Source organism: Micromys minutus, assembly GCF_963924665.1.
Source record: "Micromys minutus genome assembly, chromosome: 30".
Lineage (NCBI taxonomy): Eukaryota > Metazoa > Chordata > Mammalia > Rodentia > Muridae > Micromys > Micromys minutus.
In genome coordinates this window covers 19,603,616-19,629,166 of record NC_137965.1, presented here as the reverse complement: position 1 = coordinate 19,629,166, position 25,551 = coordinate 19,603,616, and the positions used below count along the sequence as shown (strand labels likewise).

At 39.3% G+C, this 25,551-nt stretch overlaps 1 protein-coding gene across 3 annotated transcripts; it reads right to left on the bottom strand.

Annotated features, from left to right (window-relative positions):
- Positions 1-488: 488 nt before the first annotated feature.
- Positions 489-24,606, bottom strand: WTAP (WT1 associated protein). Of its 3 annotated transcripts, none has more exons than XM_080941646.1 (8): positions 24,354-24,606; positions 20,635-20,672; positions 18,477-18,532; positions 15,930-15,988; positions 14,536-14,663; positions 9,006-9,184; positions 3,096-3,250; positions 489-1,735 (listed from the first exon to the last, which is right to left on the bottom strand). In XM_080941646.1, the coding sequence occupies exons 2-8, from the start codon at positions 20,662-20,664 to the stop codon at positions 1,155-1,157; spliced, it is 1,188 nt and encodes a 395-aa protein (XP_080797772.1). In that variant the 5' UTR covers positions 20,665-20,672; positions 24,354-24,606; the 3' UTR covers positions 489-1,154. The 3 variants fall into 3 exon arrangements, with proteins under 3 accessions (XP_080797772.1, XP_080797771.1, XP_080797773.1); XM_080941645.1 differs by lacking the exon at positions 24,354-24,606 and adding an exon at positions 24,132-24,241; XM_080941647.1 differs by lacking the exons at positions 489-1,735; positions 3,096-3,250; positions 24,354-24,606 and adding exons at positions 7,865-8,787; positions 24,132-24,241.
- Positions 24,607-25,551: the final 945 nt, after the last annotated feature.

The window sequence follows — 25,551 nt, the reverse complement described above, 5'->3', positions numbered from 1 at the left end:
GATGGGGGAAGAGGAAGAAAGAAGGTGGGCTAAAAGGGAGTGTGGTGACTGAAGAGATGGCACAGCTGTTAAGGGCACTTGCTTCCCAAGACCACACCCATACACCTTAATGCATGTAGGGAATGCTTGTTCAGGAAAAAGGATTACTTGGCCAGTTCTTCAAAGCAAAAGTCTCTGAGTAAAGATACACCTATTCTCTGAAATCAGATCTCAAGAACAAACTGTTCTTCAATTAAAATCTAAAAACTAGTTTTTAAAAAAATGAAACCTGTATGTCTAGAGAAGAATCAACACTGCCCCCCCCCCCAAACTGTAGTAAAACTCCCACTTCATTCTGCAAAGAAAAGTGCAAATTAAAATTAGGTTCATAGCAGACTCTTTTAATATGACCTTTGTATATGTTACAGGGTAAGTAGGAATTCAGCCATTCAGTGAAAATAAAGGGCAATTGCTAAACACATCAAAGACAAAAGAAAGAAACACAGGAGCCGTAATAAAAATTTTTATTTAGGTTTGGTCAGTACAGGTGAGATATACTATAGTCACAGGGCAATATGCATTAACAGGACACAACAGTTCATAAAAACTTAGTAACTATGCACACAGATTTCTTAAACATTCAGTCACCTAAAGATGAATGTACAGATGTATGGTGGAAAAACTTTATCTAACGCTGAAACTACTATAGGACTCCAAGTCCAACCTTTTAGTGATAAAAACTACTGTACTGGGCAAACTCGGCAGTCCTAAACCCACATCTACTCTAACAAGTCTGAATGGTGCATGAGTAACAACAGTGTGAGGAAGTGCCCTGACAGCACAGGTTCCAGACAGACACAGATTTATACAGACGTCACTGCTATAGATTCCCATTTACAACTTCACATTAACTCATATAAAAATAACTTGACCCTATACAAAATGTCCTTTTAGCAACATTCAAAGTAATTAACTGTTACAATTTTCAAAGTGGCAGAGGTATTGAAGCAATTTAAAAAACAAAACAAACAAACAAACAAAAAAAAAAAAAACCCCAAAAAACAAAAACACACCCACAAAAAAGGTAAATTGTGACAAAAGTATGCATTAATTTTTTTTTGACAGCATCCTCTACCCAATTGAATGACACTGTATAAAAATTTACTGGAAAAATGTTACAAAACTGAACCCTGTACATTTACACTTGAGTCCAAGCCATTCTGAACATGGCGGGAACCCACAGTTCGATTACCTTTCCCACTCACTGCTTTCTCCTCTTGAGGGTCATGACTGGAGTCTGTGTCATTTGAGTGATGTGTGAGAGAGTTTTCACTGCCCGTGGGAGAGTCTACACTTTCATACCCCGCACTGAGTGGGTTTATGTAACTACTACCTCCTCTGCCAGTTCTCTCCTCTGAGCTGATGGAGGCCTTATTACCATTCCCTGAAGAAGGAAAGTCATCCTCAGGTGTGCTCCCCTCCCTGTGAAATCCAGACCCAGACGTCCTCTGTCGGGAGGAGCTGCCATTACTTGGTCCATTTGCCAGACGACTGCAGTCTTTGCTTGTGGCCTCTGCCTGATCTACAGGTTCAGAAGATGTAGTCCTGCTGGTACTTGGAGCTGAAGCTTGAGACTGCTGCTGCTGGTACTGTGCCAACTGCTGTCGTGTTTCCTTCAACTGTTGCTGAAGAACTAGAATGGTGCTCTGCATACCCTCTACTTCTTCGTCAAGTTGAATGATGAAGTCATTCAGTTCTGTGCAAAGGAGAGTCAAACCTACTTTAATATCTAAATATATTTAAAACATTTCTGTATTGTATGTGCACATGCACTCACCTGTGCATGTGTGTGCATGAGAGGCCAGAGGTCAACACCAGATGCCTCTTTTCTATAGCTTTTTACCTCTCACTGAACCTGGAACCTACCTTTTTGGCTAGACTACTTGACCACCAAGGTCCCAAAATTTATCTTCGACGCCCTAAGCACTGGAGTAAGAGATCCTCCAAACTGAGGTCCTCTTACTCGCACTATACCCAGTAGGTACTTCTCCAGACCCCTTAAATATTACACGCCAGGGACAAAGATAAATATAGTCGATAAATATTTACGAAGTAAATTCTAAAGCTGGAATAGCATACTTTAAAAGAATTTACTTAGAATTTTAATCACCATTCAAGAATGGTGATATTTGGAAGGTGGCTGGATGTTTTAAATATAAATACTATATTAAAAGAAATCAAGTTAAGATTGATTCCAACCATCCTGCCTCACACTATTAACAACAACCTGTAAAATCTTATCTGGGTCCCTTTTCTTTACCCTTAGCCAGGGCCTTAAATTAAATCTATAGCATCTCTACCCCTCAGGACAGTGTTAGGTTTTTACTCTAACCCCCCAAAGATGTATGTGTACAAACCAAAGTGTGCTCCACATGTAAGAATACAATCATATAAGAAATACCTAGGAATTGCTGAAATATACAAGTCTACTTTAAGCTTTTTAAAAAAGACTTTAAGAAGAACCAACTCTCAACTGTTACATCTTAACATGTTTCCATAGTAAAGTGAAGGATGATAATACTGCCTATTTGTTTTCATTGCAACCAACAATTAACTACACGGGTTCTCAGTTTACATGTTCACAGTGTGGCTCCATATGTTAGTTACTATTAATCCACTTACAAAACAAAAAAGAAAAAAGATGCAACTACACTTGGACAAAAAAAGGACTATGGTAACAAGCATATTTAGTTTGTCTCAGCAAATTTAAGTATTAAATCCCCTTTTCACTAAAGAGCACCTTACGTATGTTACTTTTTAACCACAGAAATAACCAAGTTTCTAAGATTTATACTTAAGAGAAACTGTTAATGATACTCAAGCACTGAATACTAATTTTTACACCTTAAAAACACTTTTCCAATATGCTATTAGTACCTTGGGAAACACTCTAATATTCAATGGTTTTGTTTCACAAGTCAGGGGTAGGTGTTGCATGCACAATTTTAGGTAGCCATCATCTAAAAAGAACATGCATAGAATCTCATCTACCACAAGCCTGGTAGCCATAAAACCAGTACAAAGTTAAACAAAATTTAAACAACAAACCCCCTTACCATCCTGACTGCTTTTAAGCTCCTCACTATATTTCTTCTGCAAAGCCAATTCTGCTTCAAGCTGTGCAATACGGCCCTGGGACAGCTGCCTTCCAAGCTCTTGGTTCTCCTGGATAAGCATTCGACACTTCGCCATTAACTTTTTGCCTGTTTGGCTGCGAAGGAAAGAGCCAATCATCACAAAATGAAAATAAAGCTCTCTATAGCCTTTGCTCCAATTACTACAGAAGTAACACGTACAGAACATAACTATGTCACAGCAGATGCCACCCTGTAATTACCATCTTCTTCTCTGGAACATGTCCATCTTCTGCACTTCGGCATTTTACCAATAGAGCAGCAAAAGTGCCAAATAGTCACTTTTTGTTCCTACTGTATCAAGGTTTTCATCCTAAAGTATCACTTCAAGTGTAAGCAGGCCATTAACATGCATCTTGGGTTTACTTGTTAATCTAATACCAAGGTATTAATTCATCAAACAGGTTCTTTAAAAAGTATATGTAGTATCAATTACAAATGCATGCTCTTCATCACCTACAAAATACCTATAAAAGAATGAGTCTACATTCTGACTAGGAAACAGACATAATGGTTTCCTTTTATTATGTAGTTCTCTGGCACACATATCTTCTATACAAGAATGTATTTTTTAAAAGACTTCCCAAATAGAAATCCATCAATTCCTTCTTTAACTTAACTGAGACATAATTTTCTTTCTTTTTGCTGTTTAGTAGAATCGCAATTCTCCTTAAGTACTAGGGTTCTAGGGGCGAGCCAATATGCCTGAGCATATAATACTGGTATGTGGCCAGTATAATACCAAGTCACAAAGATTTCGGTTATTTTCCAAATCTTGAATTATCTGCCAGATTATGAGTACCATAGAAGAGTTTATTTTTCAACAAAAGTGACCTAATCATTCAACTCCTACAACAAAGGGTAATCAAAACTATAAGTAACAACCCAATAAAATCTCACTGCTCAGACTCAGCAGTTAACAGCAGGAATAACTTTAAAGGTATTTATTTAACTTAAATATGTAATTGTGATACTAACTTTGAGTCTTGCAAGGAACATTTATTGTAGTGCTTTTCCCATATATAGCGGGACTTGTACTTGCCAGATACACAGATTTTCATCTGATCCTAGAAAATATCAGAACCCTAAAAATAGTAGCACTTTGTAGACATCTCTTCTACAGGTAATAATGTAGGATTCCTTATAGCTTATGTTATATAAAATACAGTTTAATAACAACAAAAACATGTAGTTAAGATTTCCTTACAGATATTTTTTGGAACATTAAAAACCATGTTACTAATATTCAAAGGAGTCAAAGTAGAAGCTCTGAGTGCACATGGTAGGTTTTGTTTAACCATTCCCTTCAGTTATTGTAATGTAGCTCCACATCCTACCTACCCCCATTTCCTATCAAGCTCCTCAGAATTTAGCCTCCACTAAACAAGCACTTAGAAATTAACAAGGAAACAAGACCTGGACACTACTGTCAAAGAAACTCCTTTCTAGTTGTCTGCCCGTATTCCAGAAACTTCATCTTTGTTTTTTTGAGACAGGGTCTAGCCCAACATGGTGTTTGCCTTTAATCCCAGCAGAGGCAAGAGGATTTGTGAGTTTGAGGCCAGCTGATCTACAGAGTGAGTTCCAGGACAGCCAGTACTACACAGAGAAACCCTGTCTCAAAAACAAAACAAATGAAACAAAAAAGGGGGTGAGGGGAGAGGAAAGGGAATCTCACTATGTATGCCTGGCTGACTTAGAACTGACTGTCCTTACACTCACAGAATCTACACACTTCTGCCTCCCAAGTATTAAAGTTATGTGCCACCACACTTGGCCAACTGTTTCTCGGAATCATATACAACAGATTTTCCAACCAGAAAATTCTACTTTTCTATAAATAAAAATTTTTAAAAAGTGTAAAATATATTAGTTGGTCGCTTGACTTGATTCCATAAAAAAACTATCAAAAAAACTTTAAGTATTTTATTTAAAAAATGTGTAATATAGCTTAACTAATGTGGTTGAGAATATTTATTAGCAAGTTGATATAGTCCTAGCATTAACTGAAGCTAGTTCTAGGCAGTATTGGACACACAGAGACACTGTCTCAAGAATCACTTCTAAATTTACTCTTACCAAAAATTCCTCAAAACTGCTTTAATTTTTATGTTAGCAACTATATATAATCAACTATATAGCAACTGTATAAAATCAGTAGTTGTGGTTAAAACAGCATTCATAAAACACACCCCAAACACAAAATGATGAGGGAATTGGGAGTGTACTCTTAAGTTTATTTAGCAAGTGAGGTCATAGGTTCAACTTTAGTACTCTTCACCAAAGAAAAGGCTAAGGATATAGCTCTGTTGTAAAGTGCTCATCTAGCATAGTCAAAGCCTTAGATTCAATCCTCAGCACCACAAAATAAGTAGAAAGAGAGAGAACTTAACTACAAGTAACTATTTAACTATTTACAAATGGATAGTAGAGGTTACTCCTTTCATTATTATTATTATTATTATTATTATTATTATTATATATTTTAAAATAAGGGCTGGAAAGTTAGGTTAAGAACACTGGTTACTTTTCTAGAGGACTCAGGTTTGATCCCCATCACATACATGATGGTGGCTCCCAACCTTCTATAATTCCAATTCCAAAGGATCTGACTTCCTCTTCTGGCCTTCACATGCACATGGTGCAGAGAAAGACAGTAAACAAATCACTTATATACACATACAAATAAATAAATCTTTAAAAAATCTAGTGCCTTTGTATTTAAATATCTGCACTCTTTTCATGTGTGTGGGTATTTTGCTTGCATGTAAGTCTATACAACACATGCATACCTGGTGTTGGAGGGAAGCATTAGTTCCCTTAGACGACTGGCGTTTTAGATGATTATAAGTTGCCATGTAGGTACTAGAAATTTAATCTGGGTTCTCTGGAAGAGCAGCCAGTGTTCTAACCACTGGGTCAACTCTAGGTTCCTTTTGTTTTTTAAGAGTCTCAATGTGAAATCCTGGCTGACACTGAACTCCCAGAGATATGCCTGCTTTTGCCTCCTAAAACCAAATAATCACAATAGGAAATACTTAAAGGACTTTAAAAAAAAAGGGACAGGTTACTTTGTAGAGTTATATATACAATTGCCTAAATGACTAAGTGCAAGCTGAAAATTACCAGTATATTCCTAAACACTCTAAAACGAATGTGTTGTCAAATGAAATAGTGTAGAGCAGACAACATTATGGAGGGAATCACAGTCCATCTCTCAGTAATTCTTTTGTTTGCTTTTTGCGACACAAATCTATGCATATACTCCCTGAATTCCCTATCCTGCTGCATCAGCCTCACCACTGCTAGGATTAAAGGCACGAGCCACCACATCCAGCTAGTAAAGTCTTTATCCCTCAGAATTAGAACTGCAGCAAAGGGAGGGAATACTATATACATATAAGAAACCTTAAAACTCAATCACTAAAAACATTCCACATTATTAGTTAAGCATTACTTATTTTCAAATTAATAATGTATTTTTAGTACTTGATTCATTATCTCACATGGGTTAGTTTTATATAACAAAATCTCATTGATAGACTGTTAAAATAAGATTAATAAAAAGAAATATTAAGTAACCACGAGAAAGGTAGTAATCTAGATATGCTTAAAATTACCTAAAAGATAAAAATGAAGGAGAAATAAAGCTTTGAAGCATGTGTATGATGTGATTACATTTCTTTAAACCCATATACATAAAATCATTGTGTATCCACAAATTATCTTGATGATACCCAAGATATTTAACAGCGGTACTGGTCCCGCAGAGCAGAATGGGGCAGTTCAACATCAGGTCCACGAGTGGCACTTTCCATCTCCCACCTTTCTCTAGTATTTCATTTGTATACACAAACACGTATTGTCTTATTAAAATAAGATTAACAGTAACAAGAAAGCAGGCCCACAGGCCTCAAATTAACTGTATTCAAGTAGCAGAGAAAGACTAGGTAAGTCTGAATACATATTAGCAATACATTTTATGAATTACTACTCAACCTACTAAAACTATATTCAGGGCCATTTCAACCATAAATCTGAAAATGCATAAAATAAATACAAAAGATCCAATTTTGTCACAATAAACTACTTTAAACAGATTGGTTACTTACCCTCCAAACCCCCAGAGACAATTTTAGAAGTAGACTTGTTCCTGAAAAGTCACACAAATCATTCCTCCAACCCACCCCTGCCCACAATCAATTCACTAAAGCACAAACATACAAGATACTTACAATTGATTGGAACGATTAAGAGAGAACTTAAGTCACCCTTGTTAAAACTGCACTTAAACGTTGGGGCATGCTGGAACATTTATCTTCTACTCATCTCAGACTCCATTATCACCAAGGGAAAATTCAAACTGGTGACTTATAGACGAAAAAAATTCACCTCCAGGATTGGATGGAAGCATGAAGAATATAATGCCTCATTTATCTAAATGAGCAAATGAGTTTGCTAGAAATGATCACTATACCTTTTTCAATTCACAGAACGTCTCACTTGGACCAGCCCAGAGTTCCAACACATTATTTCCCCAATCTTCTGGCAGGTACCTTGTGAGACTGTCCCACATAATGTTCTACTGCAATATCCTGGGGCCAAATGCCAAGTCTCTTTGTCTTTTATACCATCTGGAATAGTCTTTTAAGCGAGACAGCTTTTTCCTTCACTTTGAAGAGCACAGAATAATTTTTCCAAAGTGTTGATCTGCTCTCCAAGGCCCCCAAAGTAAAATATTGAGTACAACAAAATTATCAGAGTATTCCTTGGGAAAAAAAAAAAAAACCCAACTATTTCAAGGCACATTTAATTTAATATCAAGAATTCGATACAAAAGGCCCCAAATACAATGAAGGAACACATTCCCCCATTTAACACCAACGACAATGCTGTTTAACATGTGCCTGCCGAATGAGATGAGGGTTTACTGAATAATGGGAGTCTCATCACAGCCAAATACCATATACAATCTAGTTGTGAAATGAATGCTTATAATCCTTCAAACAGTTTAAACCTGAAGTGTGAGACCACACCTTCACGTTTGTACATTCCTCAGTTAAGGTTATCTACAGTTTCCACAACCATTCAAAAAAAAACAAACCATTGATAAAAAAACCACATAGATTTAAGGCTCCATTATGTAATATAGAGCTCAGAGCTAAGGATTAATATATGCACTACTTGTACTGGTAGCTATGACATTATTGTCTCATGGCTAAGAGAAGTTGGTTCTTAGCAAGTAAATCCTTTAAAGGCAAAATTCACCTCATTTGAGTTTTGACCCAGTAGTTCAACAATCATGAAGTCCACAGTCTTATTGGCATAACTGATGTACAGTGAGTGTCTCTAAGTCACTGTGCTCATGGTTAAGAGCGATGCATATTCCATCTTTACATTTTACTGAAATTTTACATGTTCAATTCATGATTTAAAACCTCTAGGTTTTCAATCCTCCAAACTGTCTGAAGACACAGTGTGCCACAGACTTAAGACTTCTGTTTTTCCCTCTATTTTCTTCAAACAGAAACATTTCTCAAGTGTCTACATGTCCTAGAAGGGGAATTTTTCGGAGTTGGCCTCTTCTTCGGAATAGTCCGACGGCATCAGGCCTCTGAAGCAAGGGGGAGGGGAAGAGAAAGAAGCTGAAACACAAGGTTCATCTGGTAAGTTTTACATTAACCATTACAAGCTGGACAGTATAAGAATGTGGCTTTTTTGGCTCAAAAAGTCTGAGTCTTGGTGTGGAAACGAGTACTTGGCTGTCCCACCACAGCTTTCTCGAGGTGGGACTGTCAGGGAAGTCTTGACTGGGGAGTATGATTTGTTTACCTATCAGGCGTAAACTTCCAGGCACTCAGTTCATTTTGGGCTTGTTCCAGTTTGTCTTTAGTCTGTTCCAGTTCACCTTTCATTTTTAGGAAAAACAAGTTGATCGCTGGGTCTACCATTGTTGATCTCAGTTGGGCCACACTCGGCTGCTGAACTTGCTTGAGGTACTGGATTTGAGTCTGTGCAAAGGAAAGGAAAGAATTACTAACAAATCAAAACAAACCCTTAAGAAGATAAGAAGTACCCTTTTATTAACTGGACAGTCGTCGGCCTATTTATTAGGTCTGTGCCCCTTTGTGTATTAAGTCCCCCCAAGGTTAAGGGTATAGCTTTTTAACAGACAGCACACATGGAACAAGGAAGGCCCTTGAGTCTAATCTCTAGTAAAATACACAACACCAACAACACCACAAACCCTAGAAAAAGTACCAAAACTGAAAATGAATTCCAGCCCTTAGGAAGTAGGGAGGATTTTAAGCTCTAGACTAGTCTGGAAAACAAAGCAAGACCTTGTCTTAACAAAACAAAGATCCCAAAGGCTGGGGATGTAGCCTAGCAGTACATCACTTATATACCACAAAGGAAAAACGGACAAATGAAAAAGCAAGTTTTAAGGCAATTCATGAGGTTACACTTCACTGTACAAAGAAAACAGCATTAAAACAAAACAAAACAAGGGCTATGTAAGATGGGGAGTGGTAGTGCATGCCTTTAATCTCAGCACTTGGGAGTCAGAAGCAGGACTCTTGAGTTTGAGGCTAGCCAGGGTTACGGAGAAACCCTGTCTGAAAAACCAAACCAAACCAAAGCTGCATTATGCTCAGTAGTTTAGGGAATGAATTAGGGTCTGGAGAGATAGCTCAGTGGTTAATGGCACTGAGTGTTCTTTCAGAGGAATGGGGCTTAAATCCCAGCTCACAATTGTCTGTAACTCTAAGATCTGACACCTTCACACAGACATACACAGAAATATATGCAGGCAAAATACCAATACACACAAAATGGAAGTAAGTAAATAAATAAGAGCATGAACTGCTCTCCCAGAGGCAGAGGATGAAAGAGTTCCAGCTCTCAGCAGCAATAATGGACAGCCCAAAACTGCTTATGACTCCAGCAGGGTTGGGGGTGAGGTTGTGGGTGGGTGGATCTCTGGTACCCTCCAGCAGAAACCCACACAGAACATGCAAAAGTAAAAGTAATAACTTAAACTAAAACCCAAACCAAACTGAGCATGGTGGTACATGGGAGGCAGTCTGATCTATGCAGTGAGCTCTGAACCAGCCAAGGATATATAGTGAGACCTAGTCTCAAAAAAAAAAAAAAAAAAAAAGAAAAACAAACAAACAAACAAACAAAAACAACAAAAACAAAAACCACCAAAAACAAGCAACAATTTTTTTTTTTTTAATTTTAAGGACTGACAACTGCTAGAAAGAAGCAAAGTTCAAATTTTATTATAGAAGAACTGCTGAAATCTTAGCTTACTTTTTGCCTAAGCTACATACAATGAATGACATAAAACTCCCACAGACAAGGTTAAAATTTAACACAATTTCCACTTCTAAATTTAAAACAGCAGTGACATTATGTTTTTATATTAATGAAATTCTACAGCATCTTAAGTAGTTTCTCTGGGTAGACAGATCTGACTCAGAAAATAATGAAGTTGTATGTACATAACTGATGTAGACTAAGCAAGCTGGATAAGTAGAATTCTAGCATTTATACTTCTTGACTTTAAGATTTATTTATTTATTTATTTTATTACAGATGGTTGTGAGCCACCACCATGTGTTTGTTAGGGTTTGAACTCAGGACCTCTGGAAGAGCAGTCAGTGCTCTTAACCACTGAGCCATCTCTCCAGCCTCGTGTCTTGACTTCTAATGTAGAACATTTTACACGGTCCTAGAACCCTCTTATATATGAAACTTTCAATTTCAACTTCAGTTGTGCTACTTACCAGTGATCTAAAATAACTTTTTCTAAAATATGAATTAAAAGTCCTTTAATCTCCTTCATGCCCAAAGTACAACTGGATCAAGAGTCTTGTGTTTGCTTTTTAAAGTTTTAAAAGATTACATTAATTTTTTAGTGCTTATGGGGCCCTTCCTCCCACCTCGTGGGTCACAGGGATTGAACTCAAGGTCATTCAGCTCAGTAGCAAGCATCTTTGACCACTGAGCCATATAGTCAACTCTGCCCTACCCTAAGGATAATAAAAAGAAAGTTTAAATTCCCTACCATAAATGCAGTAGAAGGTACAAATATACTGATTGACTTGAGACTACATTTACTTATAAGTTCACTGCACACAAATAGAAAAGAATAATTTATGGAGATACTATGTTTTTCTTTTGAGACAAAGTCTTAATTATGTAGACCTGGCTGGCCTGGAATTCAGAGACCCATTTAGAGCAGAAATTAAAGCCATGATCCTACCAAGCCTACTCTGACAGTATTTACTTAATTTTTTATCTGTATATTAGGGTACCCCCAGAGGCCATCAGATCTCTGGGGCTGGAGGCTACATAGGGAACTGAGTGTACTAGGAAGAGAACTCTATGCACAAACAATAAGCAAGCGCTTTAACCATTAGACCGTCCTGCCCAGCCCCTTATGAAAAAAAAATGTAGAAGAAATCAATTTTAAACAGAAAGTTTACCTGTTAATTCAAAGTAATGCTAGCTACTAAAGTCTTTCAAGAGAACAGTAAACATCATCATGTCACTACATGTTGCATGTGCTCCCCTCATTAATTACATAGTCTCACAACACTGACCCAGACTAAATCCCAACAGTCAGCGCTGTTGGCCATGAAAAGGAGATGAATGTAATTAGAAAAGAGAAGGTGGCAAATGTAACCAGAACAAACTACCTTTGAAAGGGAAAAAAACACGAGGAAAGAAAGTTTTAGGGCTGGCAAGATGGCTAAGCAGCTAAAGGTGCCTGATGTCAGTCCTGATAATCTGAACTTAATTCCCAGGATCCACAAGATAGAAAGAGAACCGACTCCCACAAGTTGCCCTCTGACTTACATGTGTGTTAAGCCATAAAATAGCCATACTAAATAAACAAAATACAATAATAACAAAGTCTTAAGAGCTAGCAAGATTTTCGGTGGGTGAAGGCACTTGTTGCTGAGTCTGTTGACCTGAGTTCAATCCCCAAGACCTGCATGATGAGAGAACGAATTGCTACAAGCTGTCGACTTTCATACTTAAATAAAATTTTACTGAAGATGTAAACACGTGTGCTTCTGTGTAGTCCAGAGAACCATCTTGAGTGTTAGCCTGGCTATAAACCTCTGGTATTTTTTCTCTCTATGCAACATCCACTTTGTTTTTTTGGAGGCAAAGCATCTCAGTGGCCTGTCATATGTTGATCACAGCCAGGAAGCCCCAGAGATCTGCCTCATCCTACTGGCTCTCCTTAAGGCTAGAATTACAAATAAACCTTCCCATGTGCAAGACTTTATTTGGTACTTGGATTTTGAACTCAGGTCCTTAACCTTTCAGACATTATCACCTGCTTTAATTACTCCATTCTTACTTTTATTCCTATCTCAAAAGCAACAGGTCCCACTAATGTAGCCTACCGTCTTTCTGATTGCTAAACATAACAATTTTCAATTCCTATTTTTGCTAAAATTAACTTTTGCCTCAACACTATTTCTTAAAGATTTATTTATTAGGTAGGGGTACGGTGTGCACACCTTTAATCCTGGCACATGAGTGGGAGAGGCAGGCAGATCTCTGGCATGGTCACAGTGAGTATCAGAACTTCCAGGGATCTCTAGAGAATCTATCTCAAAAAACATAACTAAACTGAAAAGATTTACATTTTATTATATGTTGAGTGTTTTGCCTACACTCATGTACATGCATCATTTTTGTTCTTGGTGCCATGAGGTCAGAAAAAGGGTTTGGATCCCTTGGGACTGGAGTTGCAGTTTGTAAGCCACCATTTGGTTGCTGGCAATTGAACCTGGATCCTCTTCAAGAACAAGTACTCTCATCAGCTGAACCAATGCTCTAGCCTACCTCTGACACTATGAATGGTTCTTCACTGGTGGGCTGGTGGTGGAGTGGATGAAAGAGGTGATCTACAGTTCCTGTTTCCCTATCATTATGCTCTTCTCTTTCTAACTCAATCTCTTTCACAGTCAGTCACATAATATAAACTTGAGACCCACCTATGACTTAGTCTTAAAAACCTTGCCCAACAAGTTCTAATTGATCGGCCCTACTACTGATTGTTCCTAAAAGACTACTTATCTTTCCCAGCTACCAGTGACTTCATTATAGATTTAAAAACCCTGCTTCCCCACCCCAGCTGGTTTTCTTATTCTAAGTCCCAATTTCATATCTACCTTCGAAGGGCTGGGAATGTCACTCAGTACAAAATGGTTCTAGCATGCAAAGTTACACAAACATGGTGTGTAGGTACACTCAGAAGGTAGAGATGGGAAGAACAGAAGTACAGTTATCCTGTTACTACAGATTGTAGTGCTCAGCCACATATTTCAGGCACACACAAGATCGAAGAAAAAAAAAGAGAAAGGAATAAATCTACCTTCCATACTCTAGCCAGCCATTTATACATGAGACCAGTGAGCCAACCACGAATCTTTTGTTGAAAACATCCCCACTGGTAGCTATGCAGAGTGGTACACACCTTTAAGCCCAGCACCGGGGAGGCAGAGGCAGGTCAATTTCTGTAAATTAGTCTGGTCTACATAGGGAGTCTTCCACGCTAACCAAAGCTACATAGTGACACAGTCACACAAACCAAAAAAATAAAACAAAAAATCTCCAGCTGTTACTTATATGTAGGACGGAACATACTCCTTAAGCTCTTAACCATCAGCCATAACTCCAACTTTATGCCCTTTCCCCATTTGTGCCCAGTGCAGCCTGCAAAGCCTCACCTCTGAATTATAACTAGGAAACAATGGCTGTATTATGTAGGAAAGGCATAAACAATAATCAAAGGCTGGAGAGGCAGCTCAGTGCTTAAAGCACAGGCTGCTCTTGCTCTGGCACTTACAGGTGGCTTACAACCATCATAACTCCTCTTTTAGGGGATTCAATGCCCCCTTCTGGCATCCTCGGGCACCAGGCATACATGTAGTGCAGTCTTAAATGCAGGCCAAAGGCTCATACATGGAAGATAAAAATATATATTAAAAATATGACAAAAAGGTAAAGGTTAAAAAAAAATCCCAACCCCTCCCAAAACAAACCCAACTCAAAAGGTGATGGGGCACTACCATCCTCATGCCCTGATGATTCAAAATGCCACTGTACACAAGTCACAGATTCAGATGCGAGTAGCACAAATTGCCTAATGCTAGCAAAAAATATGCAGACTCCATCAAAATTAGGAATCAAGATAAAAGCAAACATCCAGTATCCTTTTACTAACCTCCATTCCCACCCACTCTCCATTGTACCCTTTATATTTGCTATTATCACTATTTAAAAATAACCTGTATGGACCCTGCAACTATAGACGACAATGCTCACTCACAGTGCACTCTTGCATCTCCTGCTCCTTGGTTGCTAGCCGCATGACAAGAATGTTCTCCCTGCGTGCAGACTCCTGCTGTTGCTGCTTTAGTTTTTCTTCAGATTCCCTTAAGCCAGTCACATCATTTGCTGAGTAAAAGAAAAGAAATCCAAAATATTACAAATCTCATTTCAAGACCAAATTGAACTAACAAAAAGAAACTTCTGTCAAGATTAATCAAAAAACGCATCACCTTTAATCAAAAAATTCTTCATCTTTAAGTTTTCTTAATAGTATTTGTTCCTGATCAGACCTTCCCAAGGAGGCAATGGTGTCACAGTAGCAAACTAAGCTGCTCTATACTTCTACCAGTCACACCTAAACACAGGAAGGCATACTCCTATACTCATTTTTAGTAATTTAGTATTTATAAAATAAAACCTCCAATAATACATTCTAACCTACTCAGTGTAGAAATGACATTAACTGACCCAGAGCAGTAACCTGTGTATATCACAGCATTCAGGAGCCTATGGCAGGGGATCTTAATTCCTGGACAGCTTCTGCTACATAGTATAAGACTCTATCTCAAGCAGGGCAATGGTGGAACACACCTTCAATTCCAAGCACTCAGGCAGGTGGATCTGAGTTCAAGGCTAGTGCATTCTACAGAGTGACAGACCAGCCAAGGCTATGCAGAGAAACTCTGTCTCAATGCCCCTCCTCCCCAAAAACAAACAAAACCAAAAACATCCCTGCAACAACCGTCCCAAAAAGCAACATAGATAGAAGCCACTGACAACATGAACAAACAGCACCTTTGACTTTTCTACATCACACCTATCAATACCACTGCCAAGTAATTAGTAAAGTTCTGGAAGCTTCAGTTATCTGGACTAGGAAAATTGTAGAAGTTACTGTACTTCACAATTATACACGACTCTTTCTCAGCGAACATATCTGACTAACAGTTGTTTTAAAGCATAAAATCTGTTGTTTGACAGATTTTGGAAAAATCTGTACTCAAAGACCTATGTCCTAGTATGTAGGGTGCCCTCTTCTGGTGTATCTGAAGACAACTACAGTATAATCTACATAAAATATGTAATTCTAAAAAAAAAAGTTCCAAGTAGTTAAGTTATCCTACTGTATTTCATTTTGAGAATACACATCTGTCTTTCTTGTTGCTGGGGACTTGTCAGAAACAAACAAACCATTGATCTCAAACATCATTCATAACATTTTTCAGATTCCGGTGTCTAGACACAGCTCTTATAATAGAACAATAAACAATGTTATAACAATTATAATTTAAACAACAAAAAAACTGTATCTGCTTCAGCGAAGCCCATTTACTCTGTAACAAGTTTTCAAAAGACAACTATACTATCTTTATCTAGGAAGATCAAACTTACAATTAAGATCTGTGTACTTTCCCTCCAAAGCTTGAACATATGCTTCATATTGTTTCCATCTAAGTAAAAAGCAAATTCATATTAGTGGTTTCATTGAAATCACCTTTATTAGAAACAATGACTTTATTAAATTCCTAGGAAAATGGATGTATCTAGAGAATATCATCCTGAGTGAGGTAACTCAGTCACAGAAGAACAGACACAATATGCAGTCACTGATAATTGGATACTAGCCTCAGAAAGCTCTGAATACCCAAGAAAAACAACTCACAGACTATATGAAGTTCAAAAAAAAAAGGAAGCTTCAGTCCTTCTTAGAAAATGATGATGATGATGATGATAATAATAATGATAATAATGTATATAGCACCCTCTCAGAGTGGGGTACACCTAGACCTTAAACCATTAATAACTCAAGAGCTAAGAAGATAGCTGTGTGGCAATTTTTGTAAGTTAAAAATCATTATGTTTAAACTTTACACACCAAAAACTTTGACTAATTCCATGTTACGTTTTACATAAACTTTATGATCTTTGTAAATAGTAAGATTTCAATGCATATTATCAAACTTTTAAAAAAAGTCAAGTACTGTGAAAAATATATTCATATATATTTATGCTAAAAAAATCACCTTTATTAAATACACTAGAAAAGCACACCCACAATTTTAAGAATAACAACTGTGCTGGATTATTTTTATCTTTGACATAACCACAAGCATAGTTTAACCAGCAATAAATTTATTAGCTTTACTGTTTCTTCTCAATTAACAGAAGACAGGTAAAAGAAATTATGTTAAGGTAAAAGAACATACATAGGTTGGGCATGGTGGTTACTGATCTAATGCTAGTTAACTACAAAGGCTGGAGGAGAATGGCATGCTCTAGGCCAGCTTGGTAACTTAACAAGACTACTTCATATTAAAACAAAAAGGAACCAGGTAGTGGTAACTTCACTCTCAGCATTGGGAGGCAGACAGATCTCTGTGAGTCCAGGGCCATCCTAGTCCATAAGAGTTCTAGGACAGCTGGAGAGATGGTTCAGTGGTCAAGAGACTGCTCTTCCAGAGGTCCTGAGTTCAATTTGCACCAACCACATGGTGGCTCACAACCATCTTTAATGAGATCTGATGCCCTCTTCTGGTGTGTCTGAGACTACATCTGTGTACTCATATATAATAAATAAATCTTAAAGAAAAAAAAAAAACTGTGATGATAACATAGTTGTGCTATGCCTGACACAACCTCTCGCCATGTTGTCCCACAAGACTTTCAAAATCAAGTGATTCCTGGCCAAGAAACAAAAGCAAAATCGTCCTATTCCTCAATAGATTCGGATGAAAACTGGTAACAAAATCAGGTACAACTCTAAGAGAAGACACTGGAGAAGAATGAAGTTGGGCCTTTGAGGATTCACACAGGGCAAGACTGAGGGCTTACGCTGAACTGTGGTCATCAATCAGTCCTACCAGATGGATTTTAACATTTTAACCCGAAGACTTGTTCGTATCTAAATTGGGATGTTTGTCCAGTAATAAAATTATGAACCTTCCAAAAAAAAAAAAAAAAAAAAAAAAGTTCTAGGATAGCCAGGACTACATATAGAAACCCTGTCTTGAAAAAACCTAGGGGCGAGAGGTGGGATGGGTGTTGGGATCATCCTTTGATTGCAACTTAATGGTACATAATGTGTAAGAGGCTTGTAGTGTTTTGGTTTTTTTTTTTTTTCCTTTCCAGCTTTATGTGGGTTCTAGGAATTAAGCTCAGGCTACGGCTAAGTCTACAAAGAAAGGGCCATTACTCACTGAACCATTATGCCCCTCCATGTGCTTGCTGATTTATTAACCTAAACACATCCTCTAGCAAGGTATATATTAAATATAAATACTTCCTGTGTAACTAACCTGAGTATTTTAACTCTACAAGAAAATCTGGTCTATGTCAATATAGAAATAACCTCAACTAATGTTATAGTTCTCCTTGCTTACATACTGAAGAACCATAGGAAAGAAACATGTCCAAAAACATATCAAGTGACTTGAGGATATAATAACATTAAAAAAAAAAAAAAAAAGAGTCAGATTGAATCAGCAATTAGTGGTACATGCGTTTAGCTGCAGCAGTGGGGTTTAAAGACAGGTGGAACTCTTTGGGTTAGAGGTTTCAAGACAGCCAGAGCTACACAAAGAAACCATGTTCAAAAGAAACAAAAACCTAACAAAACAAAAATAACTCCCCACACATACCCCAATCCCTACCGGGAAAACCAACCAAAAACAAAAAACAAAAACAACAACAAAAACCCCTCAAAAACGCCAAACTAAACCAACTCCCAAACAAACAATACAAAACCATGCCAGTTACTGTAGTGGAGCATGCCTGTTATTCCTATCCCTTGGTGGGCTAAAGGCAGGAGGATCTCAACTTCCAATGGAAGACCCTGTCTCAAACATAACCAGTAACAAGAAAACCCCACAAAACAAAACAAACTAGAGATGGCATAATGGTGAGTAGTCACAGCATGCTGTTTATGAAAGAACATTTTACCTTAGAATTAACTCATCCCGTGCCATAACCTTGAAGTCTGTTTCGCTCAGTCGGACCTACAAAGAAAATTAAAAATGGATTGAGTGCTCTTTCCAAGTGTAAAGCGGTTTCCATAGGAGCAACTCTGAAAGATAGCCTGACTGCAGCTTTCAACTATATGTGAAGGCTGGAGAGAGCTTACTGTTTAACAGTGCTTGGAAGTCTTCAGACTAGTTCAGTTCACAATACCAACACCAGTCAGGGAGTACACACGTGTCTTTAACTCCAGCTCCAGAGGACACATTCTCCACTTTAGGGCATCCCCTCAACATACGGATACACAAAAAATTAAAAACATAAACCAACCAAAAATTCTTACTAAAACTAAAAACTCACACCAACCACACTGAACTTCCACATGTCACATCAACCAGTAGTTGCATCCTTGAGCATACAGCCCAAAATCAACATTCACAAGCAGCTTTATCTGTGATGGTCCAGACTGGGATCCTCAAAGTGTCTTTAACATTTAAGTGCTTGTAAAACTATAATAAAAAGGCAGGTGGATCTCTGTAAGTTCAAGACTAGCCTATTCTACAGACAGAATTCCAGAACAGTCAAGGCTATACAGAGAAACTGTTTTGAAAAAAACCAGAACAACATAAAAAGCTGTGATCCAGCCATATATTCAATATTCTTCAGTAAGTAGAAATAAGACCAATCATACAGGATACAAATTTTAAGGAAGTTATGCTAAGTGAAAAGATAATCTTAGAAGGACATGCGTGCATGATTTCCTTTATGAGGCACTCAGGAAGTAAAAGAAACAGAAAACAGATTATCATTACAAGATTGGGGAGGGAGAAAGGGGATCAAAGTGCCTGTAAGGGAGAGCCCTGTGTGTGGATTCAGATACTTATCTTGAGATAGAATTAGAGTTTCACACACCATACAATGTTTGAAAAGCTAGTGTAAGTGTACCAATTCCCTAGCTTTAAACTGTTAATACAGATGTCAACTTCGAAAGAGGCTCATAGAAAGATTCTAAGTAGCTTTAAAAAGTCTATCAACTTTCCAGGAGTTTAAAAGTAGAACCTAGGGGGCTGGAGAGATGGCTCCGTGGTTAAGGCACTGACTGTTCTACCAGAGGCCCTGAGTTCAATTCCCAGCAACTACATGGTGGCTCACAACCACCTGTAATGGGATCTGATTTCCTTCTTCTGATGTCTGAAGACAGGGACAGTATACTCAAATACATAAAATAAATCTTTTTTTTTTTTTAAAGTAGAACCTAAGCTGAAATTGTTTCATACATTTAGAACTGCTTTCTCCTAGGCTCTATTAATTTCTCTTACTAAAAAGAATTCCTGGTAGAGGAAGCTTAGATAAAGGGAGAAGTGCCTACACAGTGTGCATGGAGCCTACTTTGCTTCCTAGCACAGAAAGTACTTTCTTTAAAAAGCTTCTAAGTATTAATCAGCAATACGAGTTTACAATACAAAACAGAAAAAACATCAAAACAGAGAAAGCAAACCACAGTTCCCACATCACTAAATGCTTGGTTTATTCACTCCTGAGTAATGATGACTCCAAAACTTCAGGCAGAATTTTACATAACATAATGCTTTTCCAAATGAATTACAAATCCTCCCATAACCTACATCACATTGTTAAACAGAACCTCAGGATACATGTATCTATCTATTAGTATAAGTGTATAAGTCTATAAGGATATGTGCATATATCTATAAGTAATGATCGCTAAATTCAGTAAAGGACTATAGAACCAAAAAATTCAGAAGTTAGAAAATAAAGAAAACCGACTACCAGAACTAATGGGCTGTAGCCTTGGACAATACTCAGGTGGATAGATTTTAAGTCACAACCCTGGGGGATTAACAAAATTGGAGAATAAATAGGAACTTACACACATATATTTAAAATTTGTGAAATATTCAGAAATTGTTCATGTGTGTATACGGCAATGTAATACAGGCTAAGAACTGAAGATCACAGAAACACCATAACTGCCTTCTAGAAGTTGTGATCATTCATTCTAAACTGAGCACGTACAGAAACACATCTTAACACTTGGTAGTACTCTGATACAAACAAAGTACAAGGGAAAGGAAGTAAAAAATAAGGACAGAGACTAGTATTTGAAGCTGCTGAAACATACCTTTTTAGGAAGAGGTTCTTCGTTGGTCATCTTGTACCCTAAAAGGGGGGGGGGGGTTGGAAGAAAGATTTTCAGATGATTTTCTTTAAAGTTTTTTCTCCTCAAAGTTAAAATAAAACTGTTCTTTTAAACCAGTTATTAGCAAATGTTACTGTGAAATGGTTATTAAAACAATCTTGTATTTCACAGTACTTTGGTTCCTTCATTCATTGTAGTGAAAGGGATTCCACCCAGGACTCTTCACATTTTAGGTGTTAGCCCAGGAAAGTTTCAATAAACAAAAAAAGGCACAAAGACATGAGTACCCCCTGTAACTTTCACCACATTCCCTCTTTGCTAACATCTTTTATCATCATGGTTATGTAATTTTTAAAAGTGTTGACAGTAAGTCAGGGCCAGAAGACCATCAGGCATGTTGCAGAAAGATTAGAAGAGCGGCACCAGCCACCACAGTTTGTCGGCCTTGACTTCTCCAGCATTACACTGTGACAGTGAAGCAGAATCTGAATCCATCATGTGATTCACTACACTCTAAGGATGTTGAATATAAAGTATATATACCTTAAAAAAAGAAACATGTAACAAGTGGACCTTAAACAATGCAAACAAGTTGGGAAATAAACATACAGAATAGGGACAGCTAACCTAACAAATACAAAAACAAGTAGATTGTTTGAAAGACGGTATTTTTTTTTTAATCTAAATTGTTTTGAAGTAAAAATGTACACACAATTACAACATGAATTCTTGGGCTGGAGAGATGGCTCAGTAGTTAAGAGCACTAACTGCTCTTCCAGGTCCTGAGTTCAATTCGCATCAACCACATGGTGGCTCACAACATGGTGTCTGAAGACAGCTAGTATACTCATATATAATAAATAAGTAAATAAATCTTAAAAAAAGAAAAAAGGCAAAACAGAAAAATAGGATGACAGGTTTTAAAATCACACAAGGGGGAAGCTCCTGGAGAGATGGCTCAGAAGCTAATATTGATTGCTCTTTCAGAGTACCTGGGTTCAATTCCCAACACCCACACTGTAGCTCCTAACAATCCTAACTCCAGTTCTAGGGGATCTGACATCTTCTGAACCTACAAGGGCCCAGCATGGACACGGTATGGAGATAGATGTACAAACAAAAACACCCATAACATAAAATAGAAAAAATTTTATTTGTATAGACAGTTCAGAGAATAGATCTCAATTTAGAATGCCATCTACTCTTAAAGCCTGCCCTTTGGTTGTGGAATTGTTTTAGTTGACTAAGTAAGTGCCTAACATTCCAGATCACAACACTATGATCCTAAGTTAGGCAACTTAGTACTCTCTGGAGAAAGGCAACCACAGGCCAAGGCAAGTTATGCAAGAAGGCATGTATATGCCTCGTTGAAATAAATCACAATGCATGTAAGAAATGCCTTCGTCTGGCAGTGCTGGAGCCTCAGCACTGCAGGAGTAAGGGGCTTGTTAGCAATCAGGACACTATTCAGTCTCACATGTTTATTTGATCAAGTCACTTAATTCTTTGGGCTTCTGTTTCCACATCAGCCAAAGAGAATAGCAATGTTGCTTGGTGCACAAAGTGCTGCAGATCTGTCACTGGCACCATGAAACACTATGCAGACAAGGACTGCTTGAACACAATTGACAGGGAGAGAAACTCTACCAACTGCATCTTTAAGACAAAGACCACTGAATTCTTGTCTGATGGAAATGCCTAACACCCAACACCAATAGCTCATTCAATTATGGGAATACTGAAAAATTTCCCAAATGACAAGAAATATAAAGTATTTAGAGGAAGAAAGTGGGAGATAAAGATAAGAATGTTATCTTATATCTTACATTTTGCTTTGCAAAAGCTGGTAAGTAAAACTTCTAAAGAGCATGATACAAGTAACACAACTATATTATACACCAATAATCTAGACAGCTAACAATACTTTCAAGAGTCTACATTATATACACAAAAAGACAGGAGGGACCTTGAAAATAATGCTGTCTACATACATCAAAAGGCTATTACACACCATAACTTAAATAGTGTACAAACACAGACTCTCTGTTTAAGGGTGAAGACCTAAAGCATTCTTAGAAACACATCTGCCCAAATCCTTAAAATTCAATCACATCAGAAACCACCCTGTTGCAACTTTCCCTAACTTGCCCAAGCAGGAGTTAATGAATGAGTGAGTGAAACCTAGCCACCTCAAAACTGTCCGTTTTCAATACTTTCTAACGTCAACATGCTTACTATGAGAAAAATTAGATGCTTGGTTTTAAGAAAAGTATTTAAAACATTTTATGAATGTTTTGCATATATATATGTGTATATATATATATATATATATATATATATATATATATATATATGTGCATCACATACATGACTGATGCCACCCACTGAGGTCAGAAGAGGAAAGTCAAAATCCCAGAAACAGGAGTTGAGGATGGCCATGAGCCATCAATTGGGTGCTGGAAGAGCAAAAAGTGCTCTTAAGTGCTGAGCCAACTCTCCAGCCCCAATGCTCAAATACATTAAGCTAAGTGGGGGGGGGGGGGGTAGAATTTGTAGTAACTGATCTGTGACTCCCAAACAAGAAAATTAATTAAATAAAAAAAGCTAGGCTAGAGTGAAAACGACGAAAAAGGCGTAAATAAAACGACTATAACATGCTCATCCATCTTTACAACCAGTTTACAGTCTTAGTCCTTTGGGGTCAAATTAGTCAAATTAACTGACTTCCTCATTATCAAACCAAGAACTGTGGACTAGGGGAATGAATGGCAGAATGCTGGCCTAGCATGCACGCACAAGGCCTAGCGTTCCATCCCTAGCCACCCCCCCCCACCCCAAGAAAACATGTACACAAGCAGAAAAACTTAGGCCTTTTCCCACTGTGCACTCCCTGTCTTATGAAAAAAAAACAATTCAAATCAGCCTTACAGAGATCCAAAAGTTCACGAAAAATTTCACGAAGCTGTCAAAAACAAATTAGCTACTCTCACAATGCATGCACTTATGTAAAAATGGAAGTCCACAGAACCTGGCTGCAATGACAAGCTACTGCGTGACGTGAAATTCGTTTAAAAAAAAAAAAAAGAACCAAATCAAATGTTTCACTTGGGTCAGACAGAACTGTTCGTACCTCTGGGTCCCGGGTGGCGAACCCTGGAAGGTGGGAGGGGGCGACAGAGGCGGGGAAAGGACCAGCATGGCCATTCAGCCCCGAGAGGGCGGCCTCCGGCCTCCCCGCCTCCCCGGCCGCGGGAACGCCCGCCTTGTCCCCAGCCGTCAGGGACGGAAGTAGAATGGCCATGAAACCGTGCAAGTATCCCCACAGGCAGCAAACCGCTCTGCCTAACGGGAAGCTAGTGCGGCCGCAGGCCCGGTTGTCCTTCGGGCCTGGAGCGCGTTTCCCCGGGTCCAGAGCGGCCGCGCCTCGCTTCCCGGCCCCGAAGGCCCTCGTGGCCATTCCCGCTGCGGGCCGCACCTACCTTCCCAGCTCGAGGCCGCGCGGGCGCCGCCAGTCACACAGGCCGAGGCCGCGCCGCCGCCGGCCCCCCCCCGCGCTTCTCCCGCCGCAGACCCGGCGATGGCCTTTATTTGCGGGTCTTGCAGCCACAAAATGGCGCTGAGGGAGGAAACCAGGCCCCGCCCCGCCTCCAGTGCGCCCCGCCCCGAGCGCGCCGCCGATACCCCGCCCGTGGCCCACTCACCCGAGACGCGCCTCTCGGGCGCCGCCTCGGTCACCGCTCCGGTCGCCTCCGGCGAGAAGAGGCGAGGGGAGGCCGGCCCGACACGCTCGGGGTCTCGGGGCGCGGAGGGGCAGCGGGCACCAAGACCGTCCGCGGAGGCCCGCGCCTGCCCTGTGGGGGCTCTGCAAGCTCAGCCGGGTTGGGGAGGGAAGCGGCCGGAGAGAAGGGCGGGCCCGCGAGGTCAGAGGTCACCCGCGAGGCATCTCGGGACGGCAGCTGCTGCCGGACACGATCGGCGGGGCCACCTGCGGCTGCAGCGCGGCCTGGGCGGAGGAATCCGAGCCGACAAGCGCGCGATTGGCTCTTCGCTGCATGTCGCACCTCACAGGATGCTTCCGCGCGCGCTGCCGGAACGCGGAGACAGCAGCTTCATTCCTAAGTAACCCTCGTTCTAAGTCTGGGGGTTCTTAGAAGCCGCCGTTTTCCCTGCGGCCGCTCCCTGGGGGCATCTCTGGGCTTGAGTCGAGGAGCCAGGAGGCTGCGCGTGTGGGCATTTTCGGGGCAGGTCGCACACTGGAAGCCGGGGAATGGCAGCCGGGTTAGGGTTCTGGATTCCGAGAAATCATTCCAGTAAGACAATCGCCTGGACTACAGCGAGAACGGCGTTACTCCGCAAGTCTCTTCAGCACTTCCCAGATCGGACAGTCATTTTTAGGCTTAGTCGGTTTTATGAGAGCGGTTAACCCCAGCGAAGGTGTCCTGGCTGAGATCATTTATAAGGATACAATTACAGTAGGAACCAGATGATTAAAGGAGCCATGGTGTCCCACTAGGCTAAGAGAAAACATTTGCAATTTACATAGAAAGAAAATGGGAAAGGACGTGAACAGATGATTCACAGAGAAGAGATCCTTAAATATATCATAGGAGGAGGATCAGCTTTGTTTATAATAGAAATATACACTGAAATCCCGTTTCCTGGTGAGGATGCAGTCATTTAATAGTTATGTGTTAACTTTGGAATGAGTCCTGGGCTGAGTGAATAAAGCAAGGTGTAGAAATCCGTATACACATATACGTAGGCATATATTGGGAAGACAGAAGGAAATCGCAGAAACTTAATAGTTACTCAAAAGGGGGGGGGGGTAACGGCTGTAGTAGAAAAGGTAGAAACAAGACTAAGTTTTCAAAATTATGAAGCCAGTAGGTAAAACAAAAA

What these genes read in the sequence shown, in the direction of transcription:
- WTAP (XM_080941646.1), bottom strand. Translation starts at nt 20,664, where the DNA reads ATGACCAACGAAGAACCTCTTCCTAAAAAG. An exon ending in CGGGATGAGTTAATTCTAAG is followed by an intron (nt 15,989 to 18,476) that starts GTAAAATGTTCT and finishes CTTTTTACTTAG; the next exon opens with ATGGAAACAATATGAAGCAT. An exon ending in TGGAAGTTTACGCCTGATAG is followed by an intron (nt 3,251 to 9,005) that starts GTAAACAAATCA and finishes TTTCCTTCGCAG; the next exon opens with CCAAACAGGCAAAAAGTTAA.